Source organism: Acartia tonsa, chromosome 13, assembly GCF_053477335.1.
Source record: "Acartia tonsa isolate MP-2025a chromosome 13, ASM5347733v1, whole genome shotgun sequence".
Classification (NCBI taxonomy): Eukaryota; Metazoa; Arthropoda; class Copepoda; order Calanoida; family Acartiidae; genus Acartia; species Acartia tonsa.
In genome coordinates, this window is record NC_137272.1 from 19,694,762 (window position 1) to 19,715,587 (window position 20,826).

General features: G+C 40.7%; 1 protein-coding gene across 2 annotated transcripts in view; it reads right to left on the reverse strand.

Moving 5' to 3' along the window:
- Window positions 1-327: 327 nt before the first annotated feature.
- Window positions 328-20,826, reverse strand: part of LOC145335437 (uncharacterized) — a 74,563-nt gene continuing 54,064 nt past the window's right edge. For both annotated transcript variants that reach the window (XM_080181182.1, XM_080181183.1), the window contains exons 6-8: window positions 9,721-9,826; window positions 8,763-8,833; window positions 328-1,246 (exon numbers count right to left, since the gene is read on the reverse strand). In XM_080181182.1, the coding sequence (XP_080037308.1) occupies window positions 1,202-1,246; window positions 8,763-8,833; window positions 9,721-9,826 (222 nt within the window). In that variant the 3' untranslated portion in view covers window positions 328-1,201. The remainder of the gene's footprint in view (window positions 1,247-8,762; window positions 8,834-9,720; window positions 9,827-20,826) is intronic.

Sequence of the window (20,826 nt, forward strand, 5' to 3'; positions counted from 1 at the left end):
AATAAAACTGAATGGATATGGAATATGTGGATGTTGTGAACGGGGAATTTTTGTCGCCAATTTGGGTTGCTAATATAGTCCTCAGATATTAGTAAATACTAAGGTTGGGCCGGATACTTTTTTGGCCGGATACCGGATACCGGATATCCGGTTGATTTATAATGCCGGATATCCGTTCAACGTTCGATATCCGGCAATTTACCGGATATCCGGCCGGATAACCGGATATCCGGCGTCAAGAATCAGCCGGATATCATGAAACCGGATAGTTTTAATATCCGCTATCCGGCCGGATATTGAAAATGGCCGGATATCCCTAGTAAATACGTTCCTCCATGATCAGAGGAGGTGATGGGGTAAGGTCATAGGAGAGGACATGAGATGAATCGTTATATTAGCCAGCTGGGAAAAACATTTTATCAGGGTATGCGAGAATTTTTGACAATATCCACGTATTCTATATCCATTTAAGAGTATCATAAATATATATTCATCTTATTTACAAATTTTTAAGCAAAAAAATCAATTTCATGATTTCTTTAAAATATATTTAAAAGAAAAAAATAAAACTTTAAATAATTTTGGACTAATATCACTTAATTCAGTCTATAACTGTACAATTACATTGAATCAAGTTTTTTTTACAATTGAAAATTTAAGTAAAATCCCACCTCAAGCACTATGTGAAGCACCAATTCCCCAATCAACCCTCTCTGGCTTATTTTTTTATACATAGAAAAACTAAGAGGTATGGGTCTGTCAAAAAACAGAAGTGATTATACTAATTCGATATAATAACTTATTTCTTATAGTGGTTTAGTTATGGATAATGGTTAGTTCCAAAGATTTAGGACTTATTACTGGGTAAGGAAGAAAGCAATATTCTGGAGGGTAGATTTCATTTTCTTTTATTCCTAATTTTGGGGATTGAGTTATCACCACTTACTTTAATTCATTTTTTTTACATATGCCATTGAAAGAGGAGGGGGGGGGGGGATATTTTTGACCATATACAAAAAGGTTTTTATTTGTAAAGTATTATACTTTTGACAACATATTGCTTTAAATACAGTATTCAAAAAGCATTATGGTAGCATTTTACAACTTTTCAATGAGCAAAAGTTTTCTAGATTTAATTCTAACAATTTCTTTCAAACATCCAGAATGTTCTTGAAATATCTAGGTAATTCATGCATCTGAATTATTTGTATTTCAAGAAAACAGGCTCTTCTTCCACATAGGTACCCTGAAAGTATACAATTATTAGGAATTAACAATAAAGGCTTTAACAATAAATTAATATTCTTTACTTCTAGTGTATGTGTGGTATTCGGCAACCGTGAGCCATGCATATGGCACCCCTGACCGGGGTTCGGTGGAGGGTCAATGGCCCTCCCCCGAGTCCTGGGGAAGGGGTCTGACGACCCCCTCCCTATGCCTAGAATTAATGATTGAATCTGTCATGTTTTATTATGGTTAACTGTATTCTTAATTCCCCCCACCCTTTCCAGGGATGGGGGATCATTATTGCCCAAACTGACTATTGTATATGTATTATAATGCTTTTATGTTATGATTATTTATTCCTATCCATGTAGTTATTGTTTGTTGTATATAGCTTTAGTATCCTTTAAACCTTCAATAAAGTAACAACTGAAAATAGATGTTGATTATTATCTAGTGAATGCTAGAGAAGCGTAGCTTCTCTATAGTAAGGTGTCCACGTCTGTCACACTGCCGTAATCTAATTGAACTCCGGTGTCTGCCATTTATCCTCGGCGGATACCACAACTTTTGGTGACAGCTGTGTGAGATTACGGCAAACCACAAGTGTAGAGCAGACGCGCATCTGAGGCTAAGGTACTCCCAGCAGTGAAACTGGCAAAACTGACACAAGCAACCTGAATTACCCACCCTGGACAGCAAAGTCTAACTCTGCACCCGGCAGTTGTGGAAGCGAGACAGCGAAACCTGACGAAGAACCGCGAGAAGCGCCGACATCTAACGGAGAATTGAGCGCTCAAAGGGCTGAAACAGGCCTGCGGACCGGCTGAAACAAGCCAAATAAGTGTAAACGGCTGAAAATAGGCCAACTCTACTGCAAGAGATAGCAGGATCCGAACCAGTGGCGCTAGCAGGACGGGACATTCCCTGCCGCCATCAGCCGGATTTGGATCAGCGGCGCTAGCAGGACGGGATATTCCCTGCCGCCGATAGGCTGAAACACGCCACATAGCTGCGAGCTGCGAGCCAACATACGAGTGTAGTGCACCAAAACAGAGAAAACTACGTCAACTCCAAGTATCCTGAGAGGCTACAACGCAGCCGCCCATCTAGAAAATCAGATATTATATCACATTTGCAGGGATTACCACCCTGGTGTGATGGCTAAACAATAGATTTATGAGCAAAGATTGGCAAACAAATTGTTGTGTTGTGATAAAACTAAAAATAGAACAGGCTTGGATTTATTGTGTATTGTGATAACAACTAAAAATAGAACAGGGTTGGTAAACAAATCTGTTATGTAATTGTGATAAGGACACAAATAGAAGCTAAATGTAATATAACAAAGCCCCTGATACACAATCTAATCACCTCAAGCCTACAGCACAACAACAATACACCCCTTATTCCAGAGGAAAGGGAGGAGCCCACTCTCCACTGAAGGAAATACAATCAAGGTGATATAATAGATAAGCCTAGGATTAAGGAGAAAAGGCACCATTACCTCATCACACAGTTATTTCAAACCCACAGCACTCCCCCCTTCCTCACAGGGGGAACGGACGGATTTACCCCCGTCCCCTCACGCGCTTCCCCCCTCCTACCCACACTAACCTAAGTCCGTCTACGGTGTGGAGCTAGTGACCGGGAACACAGAGCGCCATTTACGGACAGCGCAACGGAGTGCGGAAATATCATAAAATTCAACGGACAAGCGGACCAATGAGAGAGCGAGTTGAGGGATAAGTGCGCGTTTTACCCGTGTGCGCGGATTTGACGGTGCGTAAGCGCGTTGCAAGGACGGGAGATTTCACACACACACACACACACCGGAGCGGAGCTACTCCATAGCATATAACAGGGATATTTTTAGAAAAAATAAAGAATTTTAAGCTCCCTCCCCCTAGCTATAGTGTGATAGAGGAAAACCAAATCAGTTCTTGACAGCAGTTCAGACCCTCAACATCTATCTACCCCTACCAGCCTACTCTACCACCTCAGAATCCAACTAGTGATAAACACAGCTAAGCTATATTTTTGTAACTAAACTACCAACCTAGTGATAAAAACAGTGTTGGCTGTTAGGCTAGAAAGCCTCTAGTGACAAACCATTTATTCTATTTACTTTATAACTTTGCGTCCCGCCGTTGAACCGTTGCCCCGATGGAACAGCCGCAAGCGCCAGGAGGTGACCAAGCCCCAGGATGGCTCCAGGATGACCCTCAGCCGGCTCCAGCCGAGTACCGCAAGCTGATGCTGAGTAACCTGCCAGAGTTTAGAGGACCGCCCAAGCAATCCTGGAGTTCACATATCCGCAGACTCGAGATGTCATGGGCGGCTTACCGCGTGCCACCCCATGACTCCCTCAACCGCCGCAACGCCCTTTTACTGTCACTGGTAGGGCAAGCGGCGGAAATGGCGTCCCATCTGTTTGGCGAGGCAGGCCAAGCCTTGACCTACGAACAGGTCAAGGCCGAGTGTGAAATGCTATTTCGTCCTGCTTTTGAATCCCAAACGCTTAAACAAGCGTTTAGGGATTACAAGCAACACTCGACAGAACCTATACAAGCGTACATATCAACTAAGTGTGCCTTGTATAGGGACGCCTACGGCCATGAGGATCTCGAGTTGTTGGTGGACGAATTAAATCGTGGAATTCGTAACGCCAATGTAAAACGCATCATGATGGGACATGAAATTACGAGTGTACCTGAGTACACTCGTAAGGCCATGTTTACCGTCACCATGATTACCAAGCAACTGAAGGAAGGTGTGTGCTTAGTGGACTCGACCGACGGGCTGACTGGATCTGCCTGCATCCAGTTGCCCCAATATGACGAGTCGGAGCCAATGGAGATTGGCGCCTTGGCTCCGGGTCTCCACCAGATGGGGAGGGTCGCTCCAGATGACAAGGTTCCAGGTCGCTGCTTCCGCTGCCAGGGGAGAGGCCACAGAGCTCGAGACTGCCCGACGCCGATGGAAGTTAGCCTAGAGGAGAGACGCACCCAGCCACGCCGTGACCGTTCTGCCAAGTGCGAGCGTTGCCACTACGACGGTCACACGGCGGCCGAGTGCAGAGCTGACTGGGCCCAGGTAGCCAGCCGCAGGCGCACCGCCGACAAGGGTGCCCCTCCAGGGAAGCCCAGCAGAGTGGCCCACATGGAAGGGAGCGCGCCCCCAGCACCACCGCAGCAAGCAGCCGCCCCCAGAGCCGCGGACCGAGCCGACGGGATGCCGCAGTTTGGGACCGTTCCAGCTAGGATCAACGTACTGGGCGGCGCGGCTGAACCCAACCGGGTTGGCCTGGGCTTCAGTCTCAACCACCTGGGGCCGGAGCTGGTGCAACCCTACAACATCGCCGAGCCAGAAGTCCTGAGGCCCCAGCCTTTTAGTCTCAACATGATGGAGCCTGCTCGGCCGAGCCTACCCAGCAAGAGTGGAGGGGCGCTACCCAGCGTCACTGAGACGATGTACGGGGAGGCCCTGGCGGCCGCTGAACGAGAGAGGCAGGAGGCGCTAGCCAGCGCATCAACATCGATGTATGGGGCGCCACCCGGCGCCGCCACCTGTGATGACTGGGGGGTGCTATCCAGCGCCTCCCACCTGGTGCCTGGGGCGACACCCGTCGCCGCCACCGAGATACCTGGATCCTGGAACGAGCCAGCCTCCAACCTGGTGCCTGGGGCGACAACCGTCGCCGCCACCGAGAGACCTGGATCCTGGAACGAGCCAGCAGTCCCAGAGGAAGGGGTGACACCCGTCACCCCCAGCCAGCCAGCGCCACCAGCCTGCAGGGAGAGCCCAACTACGTGCCATCCAGAGCCCCCTGCCAGCCGAAGGAATCCAACTACCCAGCAACCCCAGTCGAGCCAGGATAAGTTAAATTTGATAAATGTGTTGTATCCAAGCCATTGTAAAACCCCAGCCTTGCCTGTGCCCCCTGCACCAGAGGCTGGGGAGATTGAAATTTGGGAAAATAAGGACTTGCCTGTGCCACATGCACCTGAGTTCCTAGGGCAGGGGAGGGACGTGAGTAAGGGCGAGCCTGTGCCACACGCACTTCAGCCCCATGCCACTGGGCATGCCTTGGACCAGGGAAGGGACCACTTGGGGCTAGGGGAGCCGACACCCAGGCAAGTGCCAGTCGCCTGCCAGTCTGTCATTGGGGAGGGTATCGGGGTGCCCCGGCCACACAAAGATAACGCTCAATGGAAACTTGTATCTAGCCAGGAGCAGCCCAGCCGTGTCCAGCCCCAAGAAGCAGCCGTGACCCGAGCCGAAGATCCCCAGCCGCGTGTGCGAGGTAGATGGCTGCCTGGAAGCTTCTCTCACTGGTGGATGGTCCTGTGGGGCCTCCTGCTGGCAGCCGTGTGGCCTACAACCAGCTACGTCCTGGTGGGATGGGACTGCGCCAACCCCACCCACGTCACAGCCTACAATAAGGAGAAGATGTGTAACACGGAACCCTTACACCAGGAGGTGCCCCTGGGCCATGAAGTACAAGTCCTGCAGCAAGTCAAGGTGAGGGAAACAACAGGATACAGTTGCCAGCTCACTGTGTCCCAGTGGACATTCAGGTGTGGGGTATGGGGCCACCTCAAGGTGACCTCGGTCCCCACCCTCATGAGGCCAACCAAGATAGATCCAGAAACGTGCCGAGACCTGGCCAGGAACCGTGTCTACACGCTGCCAGGCAAGACCCAGCCACTGACGTTCCAACTGAACCATCCCCTGTTCTTCACCCTCGACATGGTGGGCGCCCTCGTCAACAGCCTCGAGGGGGTGGGTTGTGAGGGGGAGGACGTCCACTTCGAGGGCCAGCTGTACCGCAATGAATTAGTGCTCCAGGAGCGACGGCTGCTGGTTAAGGAAGAGACCTACATAGTAGAGGATGGACGGGTGGAGTCCCAATCTGACCACCTGACCTTGGAGTGTCCCCATTCAGAGCTGTCCTGCATCACTGGGGAAGCCACCTACGTGTGGGATCACCTGGGGAGAGATTGCCCCTTGAGGCTGATTCTCAGCCTCCAGCCCATCCTAGTGATGGATGCGTTCCTGGTTGACCATCAGGCCCAGTTTTTCATCAACATGACCAACCCCACCTCAATAGTGAACTGCGACTTTGAGGCCCATGCCACCAACCACCCAGCATTGTTCGTGGCAGCTGACCCAGCCGCGGCAGCGCTACCCAGAGTATCGGCCAGGGATGTGGATGTTCCCCTGCAGGCCCAGATACATGCAGGTTATATTGGATTTACTCTGGAGACCCGCATGAAAAGCACAGCAGCAGAAGAAGTGGCGGCCAACTGCTGGAAGCTCCAGCAACTAGACCCGGCCCACCCGGTGCGCGTCCAGGGGAGCACGTTCTCGGTGCTGAGGGGAGATGTCCTGCTCCAGCTTACCTGCCAACGCAATAAATATGTTGTCCGTGAACACAAGGAGTGTTGGGACAAAGTGCCAGTAGAGCCCACAGGGTTTGTAGACGCCGTGACACGAGTGTACAGCGGCCACGCCACCAAGATTCCCTGCTCCTCCACCTACCCCCTGACTGTGCACGCGGAGGAAGGCTGGATAGAGTTAACCCCCGCTCCTAAGAAGAGGCCACCCCCGCTGGATACGCCTAGGCAACTGTTGACAGAACCCTTGGATGACTTCAGTTCAGGGGGTTTGTATTCGCAGGCCGAGTTGAACGACTGGCAGCAGCTGCTGGCGTTCCCAGCATATAAGAGCGCCATGCTGACCGGCCTGTCCTATGGGTCATGCGTTCAGCAAGGCAGCTGTTCGGCCACAGGCGACCATGGGATAGTGTCCTACAACATCGACCGACTGGCGGAGGAAGGAGAGGCCGCCCTGGATGTCTGGGCTGGGTTCAGACAAGCTATTCACGAGTGGGGAGATGGCGCAGCCATATTGTGTCTGCTGTTGTTGATCCTCAAACTGCTGGGGGACCTAACCATCATTTCCCTGGCAGCAGCACAGGGAGGCGTCCGAGCGGCCTTGAATGCGGTGTCACAAGTGTTCCTGTACCATCCAACCTTGTATAGGAAGGCCCTGGCTAGAGCCAGGCTCACCCATGCCAAGTCCCGGGACTTTTCAGTAGACTGGGATGCCATACCCATCGGCCGGGAAGCAGCCGAGGAAATGGTGTCCATGCAATCAACCGATAGCGGGCATGACCGCCCAGGTAGGCCAGGACCGCCCTCTGGCCGACCCCGCGGCCCCACGGGAGGGCAGGCCGCTGCCCAGACGGTCAACTTGGCAGCCAGTGCCCCAGCCGCGGCCAACAACAACCAGCATGCCCCACTGCTGACTGTCCCAGCAGCAACTGTGCCACCTGCCAACCTGACACCTGCCAGCGTTGAACAACGTGTCCAACCAAAGCCAGCCTCTGCATTCTACCCCACGTTGGGAGCCCACCAACCCTGAGAAACACTCACCACTAGGATTCCATTGAATCATTATCGCTTGTATATATATATTAGCCCTAAAGAAGCGGACCGAAGGCCTCAACCACTGTCGGAAGTCTGGTAGGGAACCCTCTCCCAGCCTTCCGAGGGGAGAGTTGTGGTATTCGGCAACCGTGAGCCATGCATATGGCACCCCTGACCGGGGTTCGGTGGAGGGTCAATGGCCCTCCCCCGAGTCCTGGGGAAGGGGTCTGACGACCCCCTCCCTATGCCTAGAATTAATGATTGAATCTGTCATGTTTTATTATGGTTAACTGTATTCTTAATTCCCCCCACCCTTTCCAGGGATGGGGGATCATTATTGCCCAAACTGACTATTGTATATGTATTATAATGCTTTTATGTTATGATTATTTATTCCTATCCATGTAGTTATTGTTTGTTGTATATAGCTTTAGTATCCTTTAAACCTTCAATAAAGTGACAACTGAAAATAGATGTTGATTATTATCTAGTGAATGCTAGAGAAGCGTAGCTTCTCTATAGTAAGGTGTCCACGTCTGTCACACTGCCGTAATCTAATTGAACTCCGGTGTCTGCCATTTATCCTCGGCGGATACCACATATGCATTGCGAAAAATGACAAATAGATATACCAACCCTTATTTTTTCCCATTGTTTCAAAAGAATACAAGCAAACGTGATGAAAAATGATTCTGTCAATTCAATTGTCACCTTCCTTTCAGTCATAAAAGACAACCAACCCTTTGATTGCTTAATAGTGTTTGGAAGTCTTAACTGAACATGATTGCATTCTCTTCCTTGCACAATTAATGTCACACAACTGACATATGAAAAGAAAGAACAATTTTTAACATATAAGATACTTAGACCGATGCCCTAATGGTAATTGCCAGTCATATGTAAAAAAAATATTTTTATTTTTATTTTCCGTGTTTAATTCTAAATGCAAATCTTAAAATTTTAAAGTACATAATATTGTAAAACATAATTGAAATCGTATTTAAGTGTAAAAAAACACTATAAAATATCTAAAAAGCCAGACTTTTTTCTATTTAAGATATACATAATAGAGGGTAATACAATGTTGTTAAACAAATAACTTACTTTGTGAATTTTGAAGAGCTTGTATGAGATACCAATGATGTAAAATATTGTGATTATCAGTGTCACAATTCCTAAATTAAAACAATGGATGATGAATATACGTGGATATTATGACAGGAGAAAAATTATCATCAATTCAGGTTGCAATATCCCCTAGCATTTATTGGTCTGGCAGTTCACCAATAGGAGGGGAGGGGATGGGGTAGAGAAGGGGGATGGTGGAGTTCGTTTTTTTAGCCCGCTACAGAGTACACTTTATTATAGAGCATGAAAATCTGGTGTAATATCCAAGTAATAATAAATCCATTTTGAAAACAGGGTCTTAGATGGTCTGTTAGTTGGCATTTTTTAGGGATGGAAAAGTAATAGGAATTAAATTTTTGTATGGGTTTTCAAAAGTTAAAAAAGGTTTTATTATATAAAATAGTAAGGTTTTTTGTCGGAAGCTTTAGATTAAAATAACGGATTTTTTTCTCTACTCCAGATAAAGTTCATATAGGTCCTGTGGTGGTTTAAGGCTATTTATTTTTCAGATTTTAATCTTTGGATGGTTTTAAGCAATTTTTCAGAGACCGTAGATGCTAGCCGCTAGTTAACTGTATTTACAGGTTTAATTGCCCTTATATTTAAAGGTTAATTGCCCTTGTACTTTTAAACTAGCGTACAATCTCGGCCTATTGGTTCTCTGTAATCTTACCTCATTATCATAACCCGCGAAGGAGGAGACATTGGGCTGTTTATTACACTAGTCCCGAAATTTAAAATTTTATCATATATTTTCTTTTTCGTAGGCTTAGCAACTTTGTTGACTTTTATTGAATTTTAATTGGTCGGTTCATTAAGTTGAGTATCGCAATGTTTCAACCACTAATTATATTCTCCAGAAGGGGATGTACATCAATTTATCGGCCATTGTCTTATCCCTTTGATCCCTGATTATTACTTGTAGATTACTTACCCAGTATAAAACCCAGGCTAGGTCCCTTATTAAGTTCTTCCTCCTCATTATATAGAGCTTCTGTTACTGGGATCTCGGAGGTGGAATCTCCATACATCTCTGTACTCTACAAATATGTTATATAGAGCTTCTGTTACTGGGATCTCGGAGGTGGAATCTCCATACATCTCTGTACTCTACAAATATGTTATATAGAGCTTCTGTTACTGGGATCTCGGAGGAAGAGTCTCCATACATCTCTGTACTCTACAAATATATTATATAGAGCTTCTGTTACTGGGATCTCAGAGGTAGAATCTCCATACATCTCTGTACTCTACAAATATATTATATAGAGCTTCTGTTACTGGGATCTCGGAGGTGGAGTCTCCATACATCTCTTTACTCTACAAATATATTATATAGAGCTTCTGTTACTGGGATCTCGGAGGTGGAGTCTCCATACATCTCTGTACTCTACAAATATGTTATATAGAGCTTCTGTTACTGGGATCTCGGAGGAAGAGTCTCCATACATCTCTGTACTCTACAAATATATTATATAGAGCTTCTGTTACTGGGATCTCGGAGGTGGAGTCTCCATACATCTCTGTACTCTACAAATATATTATATAGAGCTTCTGTTACTGGGATCTCGGAGGTGGAGTCTCCATACATCTATGTACTCTACAAATATATTATATAGAGCTTCTGTTACTAGGATCTCGGAGGTGGAGTCTCCATACATCTATGTACTCTACAAATATATTATATAGAGCTTCTGTTACTGGGATCTCGGAGCTGGAGTCTCCATACATCTCTGTACTCTACAAATATATTATATAGAGCTTCTGTTACTGAAATCTCTGTACAAATAAATCAAGATCAAAGTACTTGCTTTGTCTATATCTCGTCTAAAATCTAATCAACAGCTAGTGGCTGCTCCCCTAGGAAGATAGTGACTGGCTTAATAAGAAAATAAGTAACTTTAAACCTACACGTGATTGAAAAAAAGTAATATACTAATAAAAAACTAAGAAATATTTAGCAATATCCAGTTTCTCAAGTACTTTTTCTAAACTTTGGCTTTAAAAATCTCGGCTGTTAATTGATGTAAAAAAAATAATTAGATATCCTCAAATGTGAAAATTTAAAGAGAACAAGTAAATATGCATCTTTTAATATTTTATTGAGAAATATGGGCTGCAGATGCTAAAAAATACTTTTTCGAGGGTAATACTTTATATTATTTTGTTTTGTTTTTAAATTGCCCAAAATAACCTTTTCGCCCCACTGTGATTATCATTGTGAACATCATAATTAGAATTTTCAACAGGATTAGTTTGCTTTTGTACTAGTGTTTTTTCAGCATGGCTTCGAAACATGTTAATATCCTCAGGATTAGTACTAGTTGTAAGCCATACTGAAAAATCATGTATCGTATGGAATTATAGTCAATTCTCTATGAATAAAAACCTAAAATTTATTTCAGTTATATTTGCCTGAACCTTCGGCTATTCGGTGCCATAAAATATGGAATTAATTTTATAATTTTTCATTTCACTAAACGCAAAAACGGTATCTATATAATACAAAGTAGCTTAATGTCTGTCCGTCAGTCCGTCTATCTGTCTGTCTATCCGTCCCTTAAGATCTCGGTAACCACTGAACCAATTGGATTCTACTCTTCAGGGTATGTACCTATTGGTTCTGTGTTGGTTTTAAGCTATTTTCTTGGGGGGTGGGACACCCCCAACCCCCCCCAAAACCAAAAAAAAACACCCCTAAAAAAAAAATATTTACATTTTTTGTAAAATCTCAGTAACTGCTGAAGAAATTGGGCTCTACCCTTCTGGGAATATACCTACTGGTCCACTGGTGGTTTTAAGCTATTTTCTTGGGGGGTGGGACACCCCCCTTCCCCAAAAATGAAAAAAATCCAAACTTCCAAAATTTTAATTTTTTTATTTTTTTTATTTTTGTAAGCAAAAACCAGTAATTGGGGTGGGGGAACCCCACTGCACCTGGGTTTAATTTTTACGAATTGAAATTTTTGTGTATACGGCAAACAACCTGGGTTCAATTTTTACGAATTGAAATTTTTCTGCATACAGCGCACAACCTAGGTTTAATTTGGAGATGCGATCCTCAATTTTCAAATTCTTTGAACGTACATACGAGACTTTTACAGAAATGCTTCGCATCCACAACTATCTATCTATGCTTGATATAAAGTCAACACTTTATAGATCATATTATGAACCTTTGATTGACACGTGCCCTGCAATTAACTAGTAGCACTCAGGGGCAAGACACAATTACTTTAGCTAGGCCCAAGGCATTATTTGTATCAATTTATGCATTCATAGGCCTATCCTTACCTATATGACACCATATATGGGTAACGCTAGCCTATTCATGGTAATCTGTATGTGATTTGCTAATAGTATATGTTTATTAAAGATATTATGTTTATAGTTAATGTAATCATACAAACAACTAGTTCAAATATGTATGCCTACAACCATGCCTGATTTACGTCACATATTAACACACAGATATTTAATTGCACAGACAAACACTAAAATCCTGGTCCAGAGCTAATGTTATAGCATGTACCTCTTGAATTTATTGAGTTATTTACTAACTCTCCTACCATCAACTTCTCTTTCTGGCTTTAAAAGGTAATGACTTAGTTGTTTGGCATGCATTGTAGTTTAAATTTAGGCCCCTTAGTACTTAGCATGAATTGAGCTCAGGCCTTATGTTAGAACTCTAACACTTAGCACAATTCACTGCTTGGGACTTAGGGCATATTTCTGTCCTACTCTACTTATAATTTTAACACTTATCCTGTAAATATTTTCATACTTAACTTATGCACTTGTGATATAAATACACTTTATAAAAACATTTTCCTTCCTTAATACTTAATATACTTATACAATTCTGATCGAATATCAAAACCAACCATTTATTCTTAGGTTAAAGCAACATAATACTTCGCGTGGGTCTTTTGTTGAGCTTCCACCAGCTCAACCAAATTCGTATTATACTTGTGGGAATAGAGGGTTAAGCATTCTAAACAAACGAACCGACGATGAGAATGTCTATGTGTATTGCATTAAAATTAGGTTTTAGTAGTACTCATAGAAGAGCGGTCTCCATACCTAACTATGGACAAACGCCCCATTCGCACACACAATGGTGCAACTTACCGGTTGTATCTTGGAAAATTTTACTTCATAATTTTTTTTTCTTTTTTTTCCTTACCGTACCCGAACCGCCTAAGGCAGGTATTTTTACCAAAATCGAATAATTGTAGTTATGGCAAAATCGGATTTACCAAAACCTGTGATACTATTTGAGAGCAAGGTTAGGACTATGAGGCGTTTGAAGAGATAGGGACTGAAAGGCACGACACAAATGCAATTGAGAGCCTCGTGTACGAGCAGTTGCACTAGCTGACACTCTAGAGGCCCTAGAGAATGCTAGCATATTTGTGGCCATTGGTCGCCGCCCTATAAGGACACTCGCACTGGTTGACACTCTAGAGGCCCTAGAGAATACCAGCACACCGGCACCTCCATGTCCGCCTCTCTTTAGTAAAACACTTGATTTGGAATAATCTATGATTGAGCTATGTGCAAAATTTTGATTTCTGGACTTAGTCAGAATTTTGAAATTTAGGAGTTGTGCTAGGTGGCGGAGTATATATATAAATCTTCGGACTTAGTATGATTTTTACTTATTCGGAAGTTCTCTAAGTGTTGAAATACTTGAATCTTTGATACTTAAACCAGAACTTATTAAGAATCAAGCATGGAGTAACTTTTCATTTATAAGCTATCAAAATACTATTTGTAAAGGACCATTTTGAACTGCCTTATTAAATGAAAACTTAGGAGCAAATCCTATAGAACACGGGAAACGCTGTTAGTTGGGATACATATTGTCTTTGGAGCCATGTTTCTGAAACAATATGCCGAAAGCAGTTAGTACTCTTGAGTCGTAGTAAAGGGCCAAAAGATTATTACAAACTTGTAGCATTTATACTCAAGTTAAACTGTACTAATACTTTGGTGCCGTTAGAACCGATTTTCTGAGATTTGCACTTACTTATACATGCCTAGGACTTATATTCTTAATGCAATTCTGATTTATATGCGGATGTATCAAAATAACTATCGCCTCTAAAATTTTGAGTTAAACAAAGTATTTCAAAGTCTCAAAGATATTCTCAACATCGATCGGTTGGAATGATATAAGTGTAGACAAATTGCTGTATGCAATCAGAGAAATAACTCCAGAGACTTCCTGAGACTCTGAGCAAAATATTCCACTTTTGGACTTAGCACCGTTTCTATCTCTTTTGTTACAGAGAGAATCTCGAATTTCTGGACTTATAGTAATTTTATGAAATTGTGAACTTGGTTGGAAATTTACCAAAATTCGGACTTGTAATAATTACGATTTTTCCAACTAGATTAGCAAATTTCATTTTCCACACTTAAAAGAAAATTTTGTCTTAGAGTATTTCTGTCTTAGCCAAAATATTCCAATTATGGACTTAGAGAGATTCTATTTCTTTTGGTGAAGGATAATTCTAACGCTCTAATACTTTATGATTTTAAAATCCTTAACTTAGCGAGATTTGCATTTAGTCAAAATACTCCAATAGTGGACTTAGAGTGATTCTATTTCTTTTGACTTATAGGCAATCTCTAAAGTAGCTTTGTGAATGAACTGTTAGGAAATTTCATCTCGGACAAAATATTCCACGTCTGGACTTAGAGTAATTCTATTTCTTTTGTCTCAAGATAAATTCACTATTTTTTTATACTTAGCATAATTTCATTGAAAAGTTTTGAACTTAATCAAAATTCACTAATTTTGTACTTAGTATAATTTCATTGAAAAGAAATTTTTTGGACTTAGTCAAAATTCACTAACTTTGTACTTAGGATAATTTCAATAAAATTTTTTTTTGACTTAGTCAAAATTTATTAATTTTGCACTTAAAATATTTTCAGAATTTTTTTTTCTAAGCCGAAATTTATTGATTTTGTACTTAGAATAATTTCATTAGAAACTTTTTGGACTTAGTCAAAATTTTCCAACTTTGGACTTAGAGTGATTCTATTTTATTTTGACTTAGAAAGTTTTTAATTCAATCTTAACTTAGAAAATCTTTTTTGTTTGTATGTTCCTTACAAACACATACATAAATATAATAAACAGTTCACTCAACAATAAGTAGGACATGAAAACTAAATTTTTACTTACTTTGCTAATGCTAACATTTCTATTTCATGTACCACCAGGATTCAGCAGTGAAAGTGAAGACAAGTTAATTACTAGTGATAGTGACCATTAGTGATATAAAAGTATAGTCAACAATATAGGCCCTATATGTACTGAATAGCACACTTTAAGAGACAAAGTTCTATAAACCAAACGCAGCAGGAGGTTGCAGCAGCCTACCTTGGGAGAGTAGGACGTCTCTAAAAGAAGTAGCAGAAGTACTACGGAAAAGTACCCTACTGTCTTTAAATATCCGGAATCATACATTTTTTTTACATATCGAGAAACGTATGTTTACTTAGGCTTACTAGCACATAGACTATAACCAAGTAACATAAAAGTGTGTCTACATATAGCCCAGAGTTTTTATAACCTAACAGATTACTTTTAGATAAGTTAGAAAAAAAAGGTGCACTAAAATCAGACAGATTAGTTTTCATAAGGTATAAGTATTGTTTAATTCAAAGTTGATAAGCTCCATTGAAGTTTGATTGACAACCTCCACATTATAGGTTGGCCACCTAGTGTAGGATCTCACACTTCCTCAGAGTAAACTTGCACTTGAATACTGTATTACTACTAATTATAATTAGATTACATCCGGTCAGATAATTTTGAAAACAATCTTTACATATATAAATATAGGTATATCTAAATTGTATATCTTACTACAGTTATAAGAATTGAAGTCATAAGTGAAGCCCCAATTTTGCGCAAATTACGTTATAGGATTGGAAGGAAACCCCTAATACAACTATAAGTAAGAGGTGGCGAGATCTTTGACATTCAGGCAAAATTGTTGCAATATTATTAGAATATAGACGATCCTTTGGGAGTGAACCTTAGTAAGTTATATTCATAATAGCCTTACAGGAATAAGTAGATCGTAGGCTATAAACACATATCCTTAGAGTGAAGTAAGAGTTCAACAAGGATTATAAATTGCTGTTTTCTTTTCTCTACAACCATAATTTGCTAGGAAAGTCGACTCCTGAGCAAACTAAAAGTTAATTTGCGATAGTATATAAGCATACCCAAATTAACTCCGCTGCAAACATTACTTAACTTAATAACCAACTTGAATAGCTAACTAGCTCAAATTGACTCCATAAATAAAACTATATAAAAGTTAAGTAGGAGTGTTTCTACAGTTGAGCTTAATTAAGGATAAGGGTGCATTAGCGCACATCTTTAGAATATCAATCAAAAGCTCACACACACGTATATACGACGTAGAAACAACTATAGGTGAAGCATATATCATACCCATCTATAGCTAAACACAATTTAAAGCAAAGAATTGTTAACTTAAACAGATTCTTGATTGTTTTAAACTATACCCATTATTTGTACTCCTCTCGAACTTCCGCTATTTTTATCATAAAAATAGTACAACATTCCACTGGCATCTAAAAGAACTTACAATTAGTTCTAAGACTTTACAACTATTAACATGTCATCTGCCCGCAAGCAAGGCCAGCAGGATGATGAAGCTGGTAAGGAAACCACTCCTTGTCGGGGACGCTCGACAACACCTGGTATAAATACCCCTTCAGCTAATACAGACATTAGAGACTCCGATGCTTATGAGGAAATACAAATATCCAATCTAGAAGAATCAGAACAAATTGGCAAGAGGAATATGAGCCCTGAATTGAATGCGATATCTCTGGCCTCACTATCAACTCAAGCTAACTTATCAGACTCGTGGAAAACTGTTTCCCGCAGGCGGACAAAAGTAGCAGAACCAGAAGAAGAACTTCTACTCTTGCAGAAACTGAACACAATACAACTTGGTAGACCTACCACGAGTGGTTCACTTGAAGTTGGAAGGAATCTCTGCACAAACTGTACAACGAGTGTAGAACACAAGAGAATCCACACCACCAACACTTCGAAATCTAAAGAGAGAAGAGCTAACTACAGAGACAGACAAATTGCCAAAATAGAGGCCATCTCAAATTATCATAGAAGAAAATCCACCGTTAAAGAAATGGCTACAAAATCACCCAATCCCAAACCTCATCACAGGGATAACAGGGACAGGCATTTTCAAAGGAATACCAAGCGGGATTATCAGGCTTCTTATAGGTTATCACCTGGACGCTACTGTGTAGCATGTGGACAATATTCTCACAACATATCTGATGGATGTAGATTATTATGTGATGATACAGGGCGGTTATACCCAACTGTATTGACATCAGCTTTCTGTACAAACTGTTATAAGACATATGGTAAAGAGTTATACCATTCTCGACACTTATGTCCTGGAAGGCCAGCCATGATGGAGTTATACCATAGTGGTAAGGTGAAACCTAGCGGTGTCTTCAGGCAAACATATGAAAACTGGGCTAAAGCCAATGCTGAGGAATCATCTAGAGATTGTAACCTCAGTGGAATCACAGCTGCCACAGCGGAAATAATTCCCAATGAGCCTAAAGATCAAGTAAGAGATAACATTACACCAGCAAAGGAGGAAGAAAGAAAATTGTACCTTCATTGCTCTGGTTGTATGCCAGAAGAAATAGATTGTAAATATGACTATGATGTACGCATGACAGCTTTACTTGACTCAGCAACAGATAAAAACATCATATCAGCCAGGTACTATAGCAAGTTGTTTGGCATAGTAATGAACGATGATAAAAATCAGCTGGAAGAAAGTCATGATCTACCAGTTACATGCGCAGATCACAAGATCCCCGAACCCAGAGAAGTAACTCTCATGATTCGCCCCACATCATTTTCAAGCCGTCATTACCCAATTCTCTTTTCAATTGTAGCTGAAGACCATGAGGATGTCGCACCTATGATAATTGGACTGAATGGTATTAGAAGCCTACAGCTAACATGGACGCCTGTCACAGACAAATACCGGTTAGCACCGTGTTTGTATTCTATTCTTCACCCTGAAGGACCGCTGAGCAGTATCTTCTGTTCTGAACTTGAGCTCCAGCTCTGTACAGGAGTAGTTAAAAAGATCAAAGCTAAAGAAACCCAAGTGATAGTAATGAATATCAACCACTTTTTCAACCTAGCACCTGGAACACAAGTGATCCTCAGCGACGATCATATTTCAAACAAAAATGCAGGAATCAAGATCTTACCTGGACAAACACAACTCATTATCAATGATGATGGACAACTCAGTGGCAGAGCTTTAATAATCAACAACTCCAATCACACTATCACCAACACAGTTATCACTGGTTACATAGAGTCCAGCGACCAATCTATTGTCAGAGAGGTAGTCGTTGATTTTGACTTCTCAGGATCATTCATATATGGACTACCTATGCTACCAGAAGTAGACGAATCTGATGACGAATTGGATCAACTTGCCATAGCACGAAACACGCCAGCTATTAATTAGATCACTCTAATTACTAGTAACCAACCCAATAATACTCTTATACCAATCTGAAACACAAAATCAATAATTACATTGATTAACTTATTAAGCTGATAGATACACATTAATTCATACAACTATCGAACAGAACACTCACATATCATGAGTGATCTTAATCTGAATTATCATCTTAATGCTAATAAAAATTCCAGTCTCATCTACTCCTGAATACAGTAAATTCATTGAACACATAGATGATGTTGTAGAAATTAGGTTAAGGTGTATGGTCAAGATTAAAAATTTCACACACTACTATTTCAACAAAAAAAAAAAGAGAGAAACTTGAATAGTAATATGGCTAATGTTTTATGGCATAATTCTAAAATATTCATACATTCACATGTAGACAAAAGTCCTGAACAATCAACAGTGCCAAAATACCACTGGGACTTTGTCTAAAGACTATCATTACTTGTGAAGCAAATCTTACACTAAAACTCAACCTAAGACAGACAAGACAAAATTGTAAAACATAAATATATATTAGGACATGACCTAGATAGTACACTCCACCCCAGGAGCCCAGTATACTTAGGGAGTGTCATTAAATTGATTGAACTATCTAAAACCGAAGTCAGAATTACTGAGCATACATTTTGAATATTCTGAAGAAAGTTGTGGAGAATACGCACATAAAAGATAGAAAATTTAGTTTGAGAAAATTTCACTTACCTTGAAAAGTTGTAACTTTTCCTTGGTTCTAGGTTTACATGTCTATCGCAGTATAAATTGAAAACAAGCATAGCAGTTTTCAAAAGATGTATGGACTTACAGATTTTACTGAAAGAAGACTTTTTATGCGCATATTCACAACAATAGGCATAAATGAACCAATAGCACATTCGATCTCACTTATACTTTCGGGTTGGATGAACTTTTGTCTCAATCCTAGCACAACGGTGAAACTTAGAGGACACTAAGAAAGTTTGGCAATTGGACCAATTTTGGTAGAATTAACTAGCACATTGACATGTAAAATAACCCTGTCAAATAAAGCTAGTACCACCTCTAGCTTTTATATAATAGTCTTATTTGAACTGCATTATCAGAACTCACAGACCACTTCTATCACCTGATCTAATCTTTATATGAGCATACAATACTATATCACTCCTGGTGATAAGATACCAAGCTTATCGTTGCATTTGCAAGCAAGGGAAAACAGTATTGAATCGCTTGAATTTAAATTTTGATTATCTCGAAAACCCTATGAATTATAATTCCCAAGTAACCTTGCAGTTAACATTAAGTCTAAGAAACACATCTCGGATACTTAACCCATCAGCCTTTAATAATGCCTAAACATGTACCCAAAACCATGCTGCGGCAAAGGTGCATCTAATTTGTATATAATTGTGATAAAGACAAAAACTATCAATTAGGATCTGTACGAACAAAACTATATCTTTAATGCTCTTATTTAAGAACACAGCAACAGTATACATTGTGATATGCCACAATTTCACCCATCAATGATTTTATTTAAAAATCTAGTAATTAAGCAAAAACCATTGCCTACCCTCAAAGAAAATTTCAATCAAAACAAGATTAAGTTTTCTTTCTCGCATATTGTACTCAGACTTCTTTAAAACTTTAAACTTCAGAACTATAATATAACCCAAATACCAATGCATCTTGTCAACAAATGATTAACAGGTATATTACAGTTCTAACCAAATTAGATTTGAACTGCTATAACAACAACACAACTAATAATAATGTCATAAAATATTTAAGCTATAAACCATATGAACTAATTATAGCTCATACTATAAGAAGGGAACACTATTGCTTACGCGATATTATATGCTGTACGCAAATTTTGATAAAACAGGGATATTTAAAAATTTAAATAATAAAACTCCCCTATATCTATTTTAAAAGATGCTAACACCTGTTTTAATTGCTAATTAAAGATAAGATTACAACTAAAAATCACATAATAAAATAAAGGTAAACTTACAGAAAATTCATGGAATTAACTAAATACTTTCCACGTAAGACCAATCCTAATATCACACATATCCTCTCACAGTATTAATAAATTGCAAGTTTTCAAAATAAACATGGTTGAAAGGAGATCTGATATAAATACAGACAAGTTAAATACCCTTTCAAAATCAAAGAGTTTCAAACCAATTGGCTAATATTTTGACACTTTCATAGAGAATACAAAAGAGTAATTATAAAGTCTTACAATAAAGTCATGGACTAAAGATAATTAACTAAACGAGACTTTTCCGCTTATAATTCTGGCCAAAGCAAAATCTGCGACCAGAAATATATGCACAGTCATCCCTATATGCACAAATAATGGCAGAATGACTACCATTATAACAAAATGCAAATTTAATTAATACAAAACCTATAATTCTGCACACGTACAGAATTCATATCTATAAAACATT